General features: G+C 44.0%; 1 protein-coding gene across 1 annotated transcript in view; it reads right to left on the reverse strand.

The window, feature by feature from the left end:
• Positions 1–3,159: 3,159 nt before the first annotated feature.
• Positions 3,160–16,241, reverse strand: part of LOC139535389 (zinc finger protein GLI1-like) — a 149,411-nt gene continuing 136,329 nt past the window's right edge. The window contains exons 14-17 of the mRNA XM_071334747.1: positions 14,080–14,330; positions 13,495–13,662; positions 12,222–13,370; positions 3,160–12,049 (exon numbers count right to left, since the gene is read on the reverse strand). Coding sequence (XP_071190848.1) covers positions 11,150–12,049; positions 12,222–13,370; positions 13,495–13,662; positions 14,080–14,330 — 2,468 coding nt within the window. The 3' untranslated portion in view covers positions 3,160–11,149. The remainder of the gene's footprint in view (positions 12,050–12,221; positions 13,371–13,494; positions 13,663–14,079; positions 14,331–16,241) is intronic.

The raw sequence follows: 16,241 nt of genomic DNA on the forward strand, positions 1-16,241 counted from the left end.
TTCTCTCCACCGGCGCATTCACTGTGGCATCTAAAAACGCCATTTAAAAGTTATGGTTTAAAGTTAGACACAGTCAATTATAAGTTATCCTCTCTCAATTCTATCGAGTTCCAGCCACAAATAGAGCATGACTTGCACAAAGAAGCAGCAAGCCGCGTGCGTAAAGCGGAGAGTTCACATCCCAACAGTTCGTTTTGGTGGTCTAAGTATCTTTATTTAATATCTGATATGTTTTCGTATAGGTTCTTAACAGTCTTGTGTGATGCACGTTTTTTCTTTGTAAACGTTATATTGTCCAATAATATTTTAACAAATTCTTGCACTAAATATATATATAAAAAAATAAATAGGTTATTAATATGCGAACAACCTATTCTTTGTAATTGATTTCTTAAAGAATTGTTCATGTTGAGCACTAGGCTGCTTAATGTACATATGGCCAAACGGAGAAGTTTGACATTGCAAAACTTGCAAACTGTCCCAAACACCACACAACAAATCGGCATTACCAAATGCAAACATGTTTATATATGGTCACTGTAGGTATTCGAAGCCCCCCTGATGCTTTGTGGCTTGAATGTTATAGGCATCACACCTGCACTGAAGTGCCCTGTCGTGCCCCCTGTCCTGCGCCCTATTCACCCCTGGATAGCTCGAGGAAGTGGGGAATTGTCACTCTTTTGTGTGAAGAACTGGACCGTAATCTGTTTTGCAACTGAAAAAAAAAAACATTCGAGAAAAGAAAAAACGCTAACGCGGTGTTGAGGACCCCTACCTTGGCATTCTAACCCTTGTAGAACCAATAGAACCCCCACTTCTCCCAGGTGTTCTTTAGAATATTTAGAAAACCCCTGGATGCTGTTTTTCGATCATGATAATCCGAGTGGGACATGGGAGTCACCTTTTTCCTTTAACATTGATGAAGAAGGACAATGTCATTGTAATGTTCATTTTCTGTTATACATGTTTTCTTATGCATTTTATTTCCCCCTGTCAACTTGTCAGTTTGTCATTTGCAACTTGTTGAAAACACAGCATCATGTCTGTGCAATTTGCAATCACTCATATTATTATTGTAGGCCTTTAGTATTCTTTTTTCCCCAATCACCTGTATTCTCAAGTTAAGAATGTTTTCTCTGTGGCCTCTTTACAGCTATCCTCCGACTTGTTAAAAGCCATCTCGATTCTAGAAAAGAGTGCATCCTAGTTGCAAGGAGAGAGAGGGAGGGGAGCAGGGAGAGAGAGAGAGGGAGGTCATGGCCCTTTTGTCCAGCGATGGAAGAGGAGGGCAGTGGGGTGCACCATAAACCCAGTAGGTCAGGGGACTGAGCTAGGAGTGCAGAACTCCTGGGAGAGCTGATACCCCTGAGGAAATGACATGCACACCATGGATGTTTAATATCCATTAGAATATTCGGAGCATATACAGTATAGATTGTTTGACTATCTTTATTTATTTTTAACAAGCACACCACCACCAGCAGCAAATTAAAGAGTTGACTTCGTTTTTATAAAAGATAACTCTTGCATACACATTATTACCTCTCTCCATGCTTTTGATTGTGTCGGCAGAACACTCCGAGCTGCTCCCTCTACTTCTGTGCCTGTACATACCAGTAGTGTGGATCAGAGTGTACACATTGATGGGGTAAGCATCCAAACATATCGTTGGCATCCTGGATTTTTGAAAAATAAAAATGGAATTTTCAGATCTATAGCTTTGAAGTCACACAACTTCACAAGGTGTTTGAATTACTTTGATTAGTCCTAGAGTCATGAAGTGTTCACGGCTCTCTCTCTCTCTCTCTCTCTCTCTCTCTCTCTCTCTCTCTCTCTCTCTCTCTCTCTCTCTCTCTCTCTCTCTCTCTCTCTCTCTCTCTCTCTCTCTCTCTCTCTCTCTCTCTCTGTCGCTCTCTGTCGCTCTCTGTCTCTCTCTCTCGCTCTCTCTCTCGCTCTCTCTCTCTCTCGCTCTCTCTCTCTCTCTCTCTGAACTGTCCCACTGAGGTTTTGTCCCTGTCTGTGGCCAGGGTTCAAAGCTGGTAGCATGGGGAGGAGACCTCTTTAACCGCATATTAAGCACAAGTTAATTATATGCCAACCTTTGGGACAAAGGCAGAGAAAAAGCTTTCGCTTGAATAGATGGCAAGACAAGAAAATAAAAAAAGTCATTATTCTCAGCCTATGAAACTTTTTTGCATTTGAAAAAAATAACTTATTTTGGGAGATTTACATTTGTATAAGTCACGTTGTTGCGGTTGTGAGGGGAAAGGGCCTCAGTCCTGCTCACGCTATCCTCTCATCAATATGATTATTTTTTTAAAGATAGATACCATTGCATATATGATGATATTGAGTAGTTCAGATAACTATTTCTCTCTTATTTACATGATCAGATGGGCCCAGCATCGGATCTTCTCTGTGTGGTGTTACTTACTTGTTTATTATTAAGGAAGATTACTACTCGGGAGAATAGGCCATTAAAGTCGCTTTTCAAATCTCTTGGTCAGGAGTGTTGTTAGGTTCACCCTTTATATTCACTTTGCAACTCATAAATCGCCCCCTCATTCACACGGGAGAGAAGTTAGACGAAGGTCTAACTTTGTCGACTCCTGGTAAGTGCACTCTGAACAAGAGAAAGCTTTCTCCAGAAATATGCGGTTTGATTTCAGAGGAAGAACCCAGGGTGCCAACTCTACTAACTTCATAGGACCAGCAACCAGGGACCAGGACCAATGAAGAGCCTAGGGTCTGCCAGCCCCTGTGGCCCCAGAGCACCAGGGTAAGGCACTAGGTTTAAGGAAGGACCATGGACCAGCTCAAGGTGCCTATCCCTACTGGCCCCAGAGGAACATGCCTGCCCGCCCCACTGACCAGAGTGGATCCCATTCAGAAGCTGATCTCACTTTCAGTGGTCACCCTCACGCTGGTCTGCTTTTATAACCCCTTTATAACTGTCTTCTAATGGGAAAAGAGGAAATGGCTTTTTCTAATTAGCGTTTAAGACATTTAAAAAATAAAAAAGACAATTAAGTATACAAAATTGATTCATTTGAGATTTTTTGGGGTCACTGGCCTACACACAATACCCCATAATGTCAAAGTGGAATTATGTTCTTCGAAATGTTTACAAATGAATAAGAAATGAAAAGCTGAAACGTCTCGAGTCAATAAGTATTCAACCCCTTTATTATGGTAAGCCTAAATAAGTTCAGGTTGTAAACATTAGCTTAGCAAGTCACATAATAAGTTGCATGGACTCACTCTGTGTGCAAGAATAGGGTTTAACATAATTGTTGAATGACTACCTCATCTCTGTACCCCACACATACAATTGTCTGTAAGGTCCCTCATTCGAGCTGGGAATTTCAAACACAGATTCAACCACAAAGATTGTAGTTACTCCACAATACTAACCTAATTGGCAGAGTGAAAATAAGGAAGCATGTACAGAATAAAAATATTCCAAAACATGCATCCTGTTTCCAACAAGGCACTAAAGTAATACTGCAACAAATTTGGCAAAGCAATTCACTTTTTGTCCTGAATACAAATGTTATGTTTGGGGCAAATCCAATGCAACACAATACTGAGTGCATCATGTTATGGGTATGCTTGTAATCATTAAGGACTGGGGAGATTTTCAGGATAAGAAAGAAAGAATGGAGCTAAGCACAGACAAAATCCCAGAGGAAAACCTGGTTCAGTCTTCCTTCCACCTGACACTGGGAGAGGAATTCACCTTTCAGCAGGACAATAACCTAAAACACAAGGCCAAATCTACACTGGAGTTGCTTACCAAGAAGCCTGCGAATGTTACTGAGTGGTTGAGTTACAGTTTTGACTTACATCTACTTGAAAATCTATGGTAAGACCTGAAAATGGTTGTCTAGCATTGATCAACAACCAATTTGACAGAACTTGAAGAATTTTGAGAAGAATAATGGGCAAATGTTGTACAATCCAGGTGTGGAAAGCTCTTAGAGACTTATCCAGAAAGACGCACAGCTGTAATCACTGCCAAAGGCACTTCTACAAAGTATTGACCTAGGGGTGTGAATACTTATGCAATTGAGATATTTCTGTATTTCATTTTCAACACATTTGCAAAAATGTCTCAAAAATGTAAATTAATAAATTTTGAATTCAGGCTGTAACAGAACAAAATGTGGAATAAGTCAAGGGGTATGACTACTTTCTGAAGGCAATGTAGGTTTGTGTTGGCTGCAGGAGTGGAAATGGAAAAAAGTCACTCCAGGAACCCAACAATGAAAAATTGTCCAATTCACATTAAAATGCACATTTTAACATGGCAAAATGATTTCCCTGCCAGAACCTGGTTCCCTCAGGTTCCCCCATAGACCTAAATAATGGGGTTCCCCTATATTTCCACATCTGGTTGGCTGCCCATCCAAATATACAGTTACTGTCGCTCCCATTTGTATCATACTCCGCTGACCTCTGGTGGCTGTATGGAGACAATACATTTACTCAGACATTCTCAATAGAGGCGGTGTGGATAAGTCAATAGAGGCCAATAAGAACCTCATACAAATACAGTAAGATCCAGTAAGTGAAATATACAGTAAGATACATAAAGCTCTGACAGACATTTTTCTTCCATCCCAAGCTGAACATGTTTATTTTTAATTGGTAAAATATAGTACATTTGTATAAAATTTAGAAAATTGTACACAAAATATATCACGTGTAAATAGAAAACGCTACTATCATAACCTTTGCTGCTTAACAGAATATTATTTTGCCAGCAAAAAGTATGATTGAATGGTGACAGGCAGGTATCAAAACACACAACACAGAGAAGAAAGGCAAATTTCCACGATAAAGTTCATTCTTATAGAAAGAAAAAGAGAACACGTTACTTTGATACAAAACATTTCATACATTCTAAGTAACAGCACTATCGAACCATTCACAGCTCCATAGCTGTGACGATGAGTATTGTGCATCTTTTCCTTGAATATTGTTAGTTCAAATCGTCTTTGGTTGGTTGATAGGTTGTACACAGTTCTCCTGACTAGATCACTTTTTCCTGACTACTAACTCTAATCCTGCAGTAAGAACAACAGTAAAGTACTAGAAATAAGAAAGCACGATTGAAAAGGCACCAATACTGAAATGAATTGTCAGACATTACTGCACTGTTCGAGCTAGGAACACAAGCATTTCGCTACACCTGCAATAACATCTGCTAAATACGTGTACGTGAGCAATACATTTTTGATTTGAAATACAGCCTCATAGGATCTCCTGTAGTCGTGTGTAAACGTGATCTAGAATAACCATCCAAACAGATAGATACTACTGTAAGATATATTCCATCATCCTCCAAGCTGATGCTACATGAAATCGAAGCCATGTAGGCCAATGTGTTGGCCTCTAGACAGTCTCTATGTCACAAAGTCAAGGAGAGAGTCTCGTCCACGTCCACGCAATGCTGCAGTCAGTGCAATGCTACAGTATGATGTCATGTGATATCAGCTCTACTGGTCATGGCTGCGGACAGGCTGTCAGAGGTATAGACTCTAGAATCTATAGAAAGGACCTCCCCATTCAAGTCAATGGTGGCATAATAGGTGGACTGATTCTATTTCTATGGTCCGAGGGCCTCACCTCCATATACTGTTTAAGGTTTTCAGGGTGAGGGAAGGTATCTTTAAGACCTTGTCAAATGTGACCGTGTCAAAAGTTGGGTCGTATGATACTGTACCAGATACAATATTTGATTTAATTCTGAAGTTCCACCTTTCTCTGTCTCCCTCTATCTCTTTTAGTCTCTGTACCTCTCAAGCGTCACGGATAAGTTTAGACAAAGGCACTTTTTGATATTCTTATCCTATAACCCCTATACTTGTAAAATAGTGAGCTGCTTTAAGAACACTTAGCTACAATAAACATGTAACATGTCTAAAAACATGTACTTTACCGTACAACAGATTCAGAGTATGGAGGCAGATTAATGCCAAAAAAGGCCTCTGAGTGAATACTGATATGATATGTCATCATTACGCTATGTCTGTCATCATTATGTACAGTTGAAGTCGGAGGTTTACAAACACCTTAGCCAAATACATTTCAACTCAGTTTTTCACAATTCCTGACATTTAATCCTAATAAAAATTCCCTGTCTTAGGTCAGATAGGATCACCACTTTATTTTAAGAATGTGAAATGTCAGAATAATAGTAGAGAGAATGATTTATTTCAGCTTTTATTTCTTTCATCACATTCCCAGTGGGTCAAAAGATTACATACACTAAATTAGTATTTGGTAGCATTGCTTTTAAATTGTTTAACTTGGGTCAAACATTTTGAGTGGCCTGCCGCAAGTTTCCCACAATAAGTTGAGTAAATTTTGGCCCATTGCTCCTGACAGAGCTGGTGTAACTGAGTCAGGTTTGTAGGCCTCCTTGCTCGCACACGCTTTTTCAGTTCTGCCCACACATTTTCTATAGGATTGAGGTCAGGGCTTTGTGATGGTCACTCTAATACCTTGACTCTGTTGTCCTTAAGCCATTTTGCCACAAATTAGGAAGTATGCTTGGGGTCATTGTCCATTTGGAAGACCCATTTGCGACCAAGCTTTAACTTCCTGACTGATGTCTTGAAATGTTGCATCCTCATGATGCCATCTATTTTGTGAAGTGCACGAGTCCCTCCTGAAGCAAAGCACACCCACAACATGATGCTGCCACCCCCGTGCTTCACGGTTGGGATGGTGTTCTTCGGCTTACAAGCCTCCCGCTTTTTCCTCCAAACATAACGATGGTCATTATGGCTAAACAGTTCTTTTTTTGTTTCATCAGAACAGAGGACAATTCTCCAAAAAGTACGATCTTTGTCCCCATGTGCAATTGCAAACCGTAGTCTGGCTTTTTTATGGCAGTTTTGGAGCCGTGGCTTCTTCCTTGCTGAGCGGCCTTTCAGGTTATGTCGATATAGGACTTGTTTTACTGTGGATTAGATACTTTTGTACCTGTTTCCTCCAGCATCTTCACAAGGTCCTTTGTTGTTGTTCTGGGATTGATGGTGCTTTTCGCACCAAAGTGGGCCCATGGTGTTTATACTTGCATACTATTGTTTGTACAGATGAACGTGGTACCTTCAGGCGTGTGGAAATTGCTCCCAAGAATGAACCAGACTTGTGGAGGTCTACAATTTTTGGCTGATTTCTTTAGATTTTCCCATGATGTCAAGCAAAGAGGCCATGACATCATTTTCTGGAAGTTTCCAAGCTGTTTAAAGGCCAAGTCAACTTAGTGTATGTAAACTTCCGACCCACTGGAATTGTGATACAGTGAATTATAAGTGAAATAATTTGTCTGTAAACAATTGTTGGAAAAATTACTTGTGTCATGCACTAAGTAGGTGTCCTAACTGACTTGCCAAAACTATAGTTTGTTAACAAGAAATTTGTGGAGTGGTTGAAAAACATGTTTTAATGACTCCAACCTAAGTGTATGTAAACTTCCGACTTCAACTGTATGTGTGCGTGTGTCATCATAATGTTTTGTGTGTCACTGACAGGGTTGTGTCCCTAGGGATATAGATGAAGCTTCAAAGCACTGATGCATTTTTCAGTCAATCTTTTTTTCAGGCACACTTTCTACAAAACATTCTACCTCGGAACAGATTTGTTGACCTCAGTTCTCATTACGGAACCAGAATGAGAATCTAGAATCTGATCTGTTGGTCTCGGAATTCCCTTAGCAGTACACGAGACAGTAGAGTTCCGTCACTGTCACTGTCACTGTCAACATTGTCATATAAACTACATGACCAAAAGTAAGTCGAACATCTCATCTCATTCCAAAATTATGGACATTAATAAGGAGCTCATCCCCCCTTCGCTGCTATAACAGCCTCTACTTATCTGGGAAGGCTTTCCACTAGATGTTGGAACATTGCTGCAGGGACTTGCTTCCATTCAGCCACAAGAGCATTAGTGAAGTCAGTTACTGATGTTGGGCTCTGTGCAGGCCAAAGGTATTCGATGGGGTTGAGGTCAGGGCTCTGTGCAGGCCAGTCAAGTTCTTCCACACCGATCTCGACAAACCATTTCTGTATGGACCACGCTTTGTGCATTGGGGCATTGTCATGCTGAAACAGTGAAGGGCCTTCCCCAAACTGTTGCCATAAACTTGGAAGCACAGAATCGTCTAGAACGTCATTGTATGCTGTAGCGTGAAGATTTTCCTTCACTGCAACTAAGGGGCCTAGCCCGAACAACGAAAAACAGCCCAATACCATTATTCCTCCTCCACCAAACTTTACAGTTGGCACTATGCATTTGAGCAGGTAGCATTCTCCTGGCATCCGCCAAACCCAGATTTGTCCGTGGGACTGCCAGATGGTGAAGCGTGATTCATCACTCCAGAGAACGCGTTTCCACTGCTCCAGAGTCCAATGGTGGCGAGATTTACACCACTCCAGCCGATGCTTGGCATTGTGCATGGTGATCTTAGGCTTGTGTGCGGCTGCTTGGCCATGGAAACAAATGACATGAAGCTCCCTACAAACAGTTCTTGTGCTGACGTTGCTTCCAGAGCGCAACAGTCTTCAGCACTAGGCAGTCCAGTTCTGTGAGCTTGTGTGGCCTACCACTTCGCGGCTGAGCAATTGTTTCTCCTAGATGTTTCCACTTCACAATAACAGCACTTACAGTTGACACGGGACAGCTCTAGCAGGGCAGAAATGTGACGAACTGACTTGTTGGAAAGGTGGCATCTTATGACGGTGCCACGCTGAAAGTCACTGAGCTCTTAAGTAAGGCCATTCAACTGCCACTGTTTGTCTATGAAGATTGCATGGCTGTGTGCTGGATTTTATACAACTGGCGTGCAACGGGTGTGGCGCAAATAACCGAATTCACTAATTTGTAGGGTTGTCCACATACTTTTTTATATGTAGTGTACACACCATACAGTACCAGTCAAAAGTTTGGACATACCTACTCATTCCAGGGTTTTTCTTTATATTTTACTATTTTCTACATTGTAGAATAATAGCGAAGACATCAAAACTATGAAATAACACATATGGAATCATGTAGTAACCAAAAAAGTGTTAAACTAATCCAAATATAGTTTATTTTTGAGATTCTTCAAAGTAGCCACCCTTTGCCTTGATGACAGCTTTGCAAACTCTTGGCATTCTCTCAACCAGCTTCATGAGGTAGTCACCTGTAATGCATTTCAATTAACAGGTGTGCCTTGTTAAAAGATAATTTGTGAAATTTATTTTCTTCTTAATGCGTTTGAGCAAGGTAGGGGAGGTATACAGAAGATAGCCCTTTTTGGTAAAATATTATGCCATATTATGGCAAGAACAGCTCAAATAAGCAAAGAGAAACGACAGTCCATCATTGCTTTAAGACATGAAGGTCAATCAATGCAAAACATTTCAATAACTTTCTTAAAGTGCAGTCGCAAAAACCATCAAGCACTATGATGAAACTGGCTCTCATGAGGACCGCCACAGGAAAGGAAGACCCAGAGTTACCTCTGCTGCAGAGGACAAGTTCATTAGAGTTAACTGCACCTCAGATTGCTGCCCAAATAAATGCTTCACAGAGTTCAAGTAACAGACACATCTCAACATTAACTGTTCAGAGGAGACCGCAGGGTCGAATTGCTGCAAAGAAACCACTACTAACGGACACCAATAAGCAGAAGCGACTTGCTTGGGCCAAGAAACACAAACAATGGACATTAGACCGGTGGAAATCTGTCCTTTGGTCTGATGAGTCCAAATTAGAACATTTTCGTTCCAGCCGCCGTGTCTTTGTGAGACGCAGAGTAGGTAAACGGATGTTCTCTGCATGTGTGGTTCCCACCATGAAGCATGGAGGAGGAGGTGTGATGGTGCTTTTCTCGTGACACTGTCAGTGATTTATTTAGAATTCAAGGCACAATTAACCAGCATGGTTACCACAGCATTCTGCAGCGATACGCCATCCCGTCTGGTTTGCACTTATTGGTACTATCATTTGTTTTTCAACAGGACAATATCTCCAGGCTGTGTAAGGGCTATTTGACCAAGAAGGAGAGTAATGGAGTGTTGCATCGGATGACCTGGCCTCTACAATCACCCGACCTCAACCCAATTGAGATGGTTTGGGATGAGTTGGACCGCAGAGTGAAGGAAAAGCAGCGAACAAGTGCTCAGCATATGTGGGAACTCCTTCAAGACTGTTGGAAAAGCATTCCTCATGAAGCTGCTGGAGAGAATGCCAAGAGTGTGCAAAGCTGTCATCAAGGCATAGGGTGGCTACTTTGAAGAATCTAAAATGTAAAATACGACATGATTCCATGTGTTACTTCATAGTTGGATGTTCATAGTTGATGTTTTCAAATGTAGAAAACAGTAAAAATCAAGAAAAACCCTTGAATGAGTAGGTGTGTCCAAACTTTTGACTTGTACTGTATATGTAAATGTATAACTTATTTACATATTATCCTCTCTGTTCAACTGTTGCCCTATAAAACCTCTGTGACTGGAATGACTGTCGTTATGGGGATTAAATCATTATGGAGATGACATCACTATGGTGTTGGTGTCATTATGGTGACAATGTTATTACGGTGATGATGTCGTTATGCTGATGACGCCATTACGGAGATGACGTCGTCATGGTGTTGACGTCCCATGGAAACATTCTGCAAGTCATTTTAGGCAAACAATTCTGTCACCCTTCCCTTTCCCTGTGAGCCAGAAAAGTGAGTAGAGTATAGTACACCGTGAGCAAGATCAAGATCGATAGGTACCTTTGGTTTGAGTTGAAAGTCTCTAGGAGTAGCTGGGAAAGAGTGTGTGGGAGGTCAAGACGGAAAGGTAATATTTACAGTACCTTTATCTTTATAGGTGACCTAACACCAGAGCCACCGAGCTGAGCACCCTAGTCTAGTCTATGACAGTGTGTCCATCCACACGCACCTGTTCTAGAACAATGTGTTTCGGGTACTTGTCTAGTAAATGACAAATGTTTCGGTACTTGTTCAGTGGAGTTGAGCCTAGGAGAGTATGTCTAGGTACTTTCTCTCCCCACCCAGGGAGCTTAGCCCATCTAGTTAACTTTATGAGGGTGTTCAGGTTCTGTTCTTGTTCTTGTTCTAGAACAGAGTCTTTGGGTTCTAAGACAGTGTATTAAGGTACTTGTTCTCTCCGGCCAGAGATGTCAACATGGAGGTCATGTCTCCTACAGCCATGTTAGGGAGCCCAGAGGGGGGCATGGTGATGGATGTCTGAGGGGTGGTGAGGCGGGACGAGGTCTGGGACGAACCCCCATGGAGAGGAGGGTTGATGGGGCTGAATGACGAGGGGTCTGGGTCGTCGATGATGGAGGTAAAGTCTATCTGGGCGTTGTCCAGATCTAGGTTCTCCAGAGCATTGGAGATGGGGGTCGACTCATGAAGGTAGGCTAGGGACGCAGACTTATTGCCCTGGTGATCCATGTGGGTTACCATGTGCTGTTGGTGCTGGTGCTGGTTGAGGCAGGGCCCGGTCTGAGTTGGGTCCTGGTGAGGGTGGCTGATTTGCTGGATCTGCTGCTTGTCCAGGTCAGAGTGGATCTGGCCAGAGTAGTACATGTTATTGTTGATGTTGTTTAAGGGGGGGAAGATCTCCTGGTGGGTCTGATGGGGGGTCATGTGGCCCTGGACAGGGGGCAGACGGACCACACGTCTGGGGCTGGAGGTGGAGTGAACTGGGCTGAGGTGGGGAGGACTGCCCAGGTACGCTCCACCTCCCTGGGACTGGAGACTATTCTGCCTGCTGATGGGCTTCCGGCACTGGGGGGGTCTTGGGACTACAGGAGCCCCCATGTCCTGGCCGTAGCAGGACCCTGGGCCTCCAGGCAGACCCGTCATGGGTACCTCCGTCGGGGGGATGGAGGAGCTAGAGCTGGGGACTCGGTTGTGTGCTGGGGGGCTCATCAGGTTCTGGTTGGTAGGGTAGCCTGGGTAGCTGGAGCCTGGGTTGGGGTAGAGATTATGTTGGTGTTGAGGACTATGCTGTTGCTGCATCATGGCCACCTGAAACAAATGAAATGAGATCAACATTTAGTTCAAGTGCTACGATAAATACTTCAAGACAAACAAACACGCACATTTTCTTCAAGAAATTTCTTTGAAAACGTCACAAAACACTTTACAAAAAGAGGGGGAACAAAGAGCAGAAGAAGAAGGGAGAGGGAAAACAAGTCACCTGCTGTCCTGTCATGTCCATGCTGTCTGACAGAGGAAGAGGTTTCCCGTCCACTCCTATCCCCCTCTGGTCCTGCCCCTGACCCCACATCAGAGCCTGCTGCGACTGCACATAGTTCCTCACCATCATCTCCTTCACCTGCATCATGGGTGTCTGGGAGCGACCCCCAGCACCCAGCGCAGCCGACCCCAGGCTGATGCCGCCGCTTTGGGGGAAGGAACCCTGCTGCTTCCCTTGCTGCATGGAGGCCTGGTTCTGGTTCTCCATGCCTCCTCCATGGAAGTCACAGCTGAGGTTGGTGGTCCTCATCATGCCCTGGCCAGGCTGCCCCTGCTGGGGGTAACCGCTCTGGGAGGACATGGGTCGCATGGGCATGGGTGTCTGCCCTGGATGGAGCCTCTGCTGCTGGTGTTGGTGGAGTTGCTTCTGGCAGGCATCTGGGTTGGCTAGGGCTGGGTGGTACTGCTGCTGTTCTGGTTTGATGATCAGTTTGTGTCCGCCATCGGGCTCTTGGGTGTACAGACCCTGTGTCTGGTCCTGCATAGAGCCCTGGTCCTGATACTGCATCTCTGTCTGAAGAACTCCATGAGTGGTCTGGACCTGGCTGCTCTCTACCCAGGCCCCTGTACCTCCATCGGGACCACCCTGGTCCAGGCTGGGGTAGTGTGGTCCAGAGGGACTAAGCTGGCAGGTACTCATACTGTACTCAGCCTGCTGCAGCAAGATGTTGGACATCCCCTCTGGGTGAATGGGTACCCCCTGCCCCATCTGGCCCTGACTTGGTCCTCTGGAGGTGCCCTGGTAGTGCCCACCCTGCATGAACATCTGTCCCTGTGTCTGGTAGCCCTGCTCTGGGCATCCCAGGCTGTCGTGGCTGGGTGATAACAGGCTGGTGGGACCCCCCATGTGGTGGGACTGGTAGCCCTGGAAGCCTCTCTCTCCTGGGGAAAGCATCATGCAGTGGTTCCTGGCATCCGTGGTTCCTCCATGGTAGTCCGTAGCCATGGCCTCCATCATGACATTCTCTGTAATGCTGGGTGGCCGCGGCGAGTACATGTGGCGGGCGATGTTGGCGTCTGACCCACAATGCTGCAGGGCGTTCCTCCGGCCCATCATGGCCACATTGTTCAGGCTGTTGAAGCGTTGCACCTTGGGAAACAAAATCAAATGAACATTTATTTAAAAAGTGTAAATACTCAAATACATAGCTAGCAACAACAATAAAGCAGTCTTAGTCATTTAATCTACTACTTCTACCAACAACAACGACAACCTTGGGAAGGGCCTGTGAGTCGCCGGTGGAGCGGACGGGGTCGCTGGCACGCCGGGTGGCATTCCCTGGGGCTTGGTGGGGGTAGATGACCCCAGTGCCATACTCCCCCGTGTTGGCACTGTGTCTCCTCTGACCCCCCTGCTGCAGGAACGCAGGTAGCGGCTGACCCTGGGGATAATAATAATTGGATAGCACATTTCATACATTTACATTTTAGTCATTTAGCAGATGCTCTTATCAGGAGCGACTTACAGGAGCAATTAGGGTTAAGTGCCTTGCTCAAGGGCACATAGACAAATTCTTCACCTATCAGTTACTGGGCCAACGCTCCTAACCGCTAGGCTACCTGCCGCCAACTCAAGTTGCTGTCCATAATAAAATAAATAAAAGCAAAGAATGCTAAAAAAAATACATAGGAATAAGATATTAAAAAGAATACAAAACTAGCCATATTGAGAGTTGCAAAATGCCAAAATTCCCAGGTTTTCCAGAATTCAGAAAAGCTGGACATTTTGAGAAAGTTACCAGAATTTTGCAACCCAAGCCAGAATAATTAAAAACCAAACTAACAAGAAGAGTCTGTACCTGGTACTCGCTGAGGAGCACTCCTCGTCTCCCGGGTGTCCCTGCTCCCTGTTCCATACTGGACAGCGGGGTAGGGGGTGGGCCGCCAGTTGCTGCTGCATACTTAGCCTTCAGGCTGTATTGCTGAGCGGGTGTTAGACAAGGCAGACCTGGCAACCCTCCTCCCCCTCCAACACCATGGCAGGGCCCTCTTCGGCGGCTGGTCTCAGGGGAGAGGGGGTCACCTCCTCCCTGGTCAGGACCCAGGAACCCTTCAATTGAATTAGAAATGCAGTTATTAAACTAAACTAGAAGGTCATTTTCCATGAAGAAAAATTGTGGGACTTGCTTCGGCTCTTTAAAAGTATTTTTGCGGTAGTGGAGGACGTTTCAAATATTTTACTGAAGCAGTGAAATATGGTCAAAGGTTAACATATATCTGGTCTGATTACGTTGATCGACTACTATATAAACCTTATTACTTTGGAGTATGGGGAAGTTAGGTCACATATTCGAGCGCAAATAATTATACTTTTACTCACAAGGAATTAGAAAAGTTTTAAGCTATCGTTTGGGGAGAGAAATATGATGGTGCATCTAGTGGAAGAAGAAGTTTAGAAGTTAGTGTGTGTTGAAAAATTTAGGCTGGTGCAGTAGTGTTTTCTAGATAATTGATTGGAGCCTTCAGTGGGAGACTAGATAGTAGTATTATTAGTAGTAAATAGCCCAGAAGTACTAGTAGCAGTATATTGCAGTACTAATAGTGAATGTTTTAGTTACAGTGCATTCAGAAAGTATTCAGACCCCTTGACTGTTTCCACATTTTGTTACGTTACAGCCTTATTCTAAAATTGATTCAATTATTTTCCCCTCGTCCATCTACACACAATACCCCATTATGACAAAGCGAAAACAGGTTTTAGACATTTTTGTACATTAAAAAAATATTAACAAAAATACCTTATTTACATAAGTATTCGGACCCTTTGCTATGAGACTCGAAAGTGAGCTCAGGTGCAACCTGTTTCCATTGGTCATCATTGAGATGGTTCTACAACTTGATTGTACCGATGGAGGTACAGAGCCCTGGGTAGAGAACAGCCAGGTCCAGACCACTCAAGGAGTTTTACAGACGGAGATGCAGTATCTAACCCTAACCCTAACCCTTTGGTAAATTCAAGTGATTGGACATGATTTGGAAAGGCACACACCTGGCTATATAAGATCCCACAGTTGACAGTGCATGTCAGAGCAAAAACCAAGCCATGAGGTCGAAGGAATTCTCCGTAGAGCTCCGAGACAGGATTGTGTCGAGGCACAGATCTGGGGATGGATACCAAAACATTTCTGCAGCATTGAAGGTCCCCAGGAACACAGTGGCCTCCATCATTCTTCAATGGAAGAAGTTTTGGAGAACCAAGGCTCTTTCTAGAGCTGGCAGCCCGGCCAAACTGAGCAATTGGGGGAGAAGGGCCTTGGTCAGGGAGGTGACCAAGAACCTGATGGTCACTCTGACAGAGCTCCAGAGTTCCTCTGTGGAGATGGGAGAAACTTCCAGAAGGACAACCATCTCTGCAGCACTCCACATATCAAGCCTTTATGGTAGAGTGGCCAGACTGAAGCCACTCCTTAGTAAAAGGCACATGACAGCCCGCTTGGAGTTTGCCTGATGAAACCAAGATTGAACTCTTTGGCCTGAATGCCAAGCGTCACGTCTGGAGGTTACCTGGCACCATCCCTACAGGGACTGGGAGATTGCTCTAGATTGCTCAGGACCTTCCAACAGGACAGAACAACGGATAAGTCTCTGAATGTCATTCAGTGGCCCAGCCAGAGCCCAGACTTGAACATGATCGAACATCTCTGGAGAGACCTGAAAGTAGCTGTGCAGTGACGCTCCCCATCCAACCTGACAGAGCTTGAGAGGATCTGCAGAGAAGAATGGGAGAAATGCCCCAAATACTGTGCCAAGCTTGTAGCGTCATACCCAAGAAGACTCGAGGCTGTAATCGCTGTCAAAGGTGCTTCAACAAAGTATTGAGTAAAGGGTCTGAATATTTATTTAAATGTGATATTTAAGTTTTACATTTGTAATACATTTGCAAAAATGTCTAAAAACCTGTTTTAGCTTTGTCATTGTTGGTTATTGTGTGTTGATTGATGAGGGGGAAAAACTACGGAAT

Source organism: Salvelinus alpinus, chromosome 12 (genome assembly GCF_045679555.1).
Source record: "Salvelinus alpinus chromosome 12, SLU_Salpinus.1, whole genome shotgun sequence".
Lineage (NCBI taxonomy): Eukaryota > Metazoa > Chordata > Actinopteri > Salmoniformes > Salmonidae > Salvelinus > Salvelinus alpinus.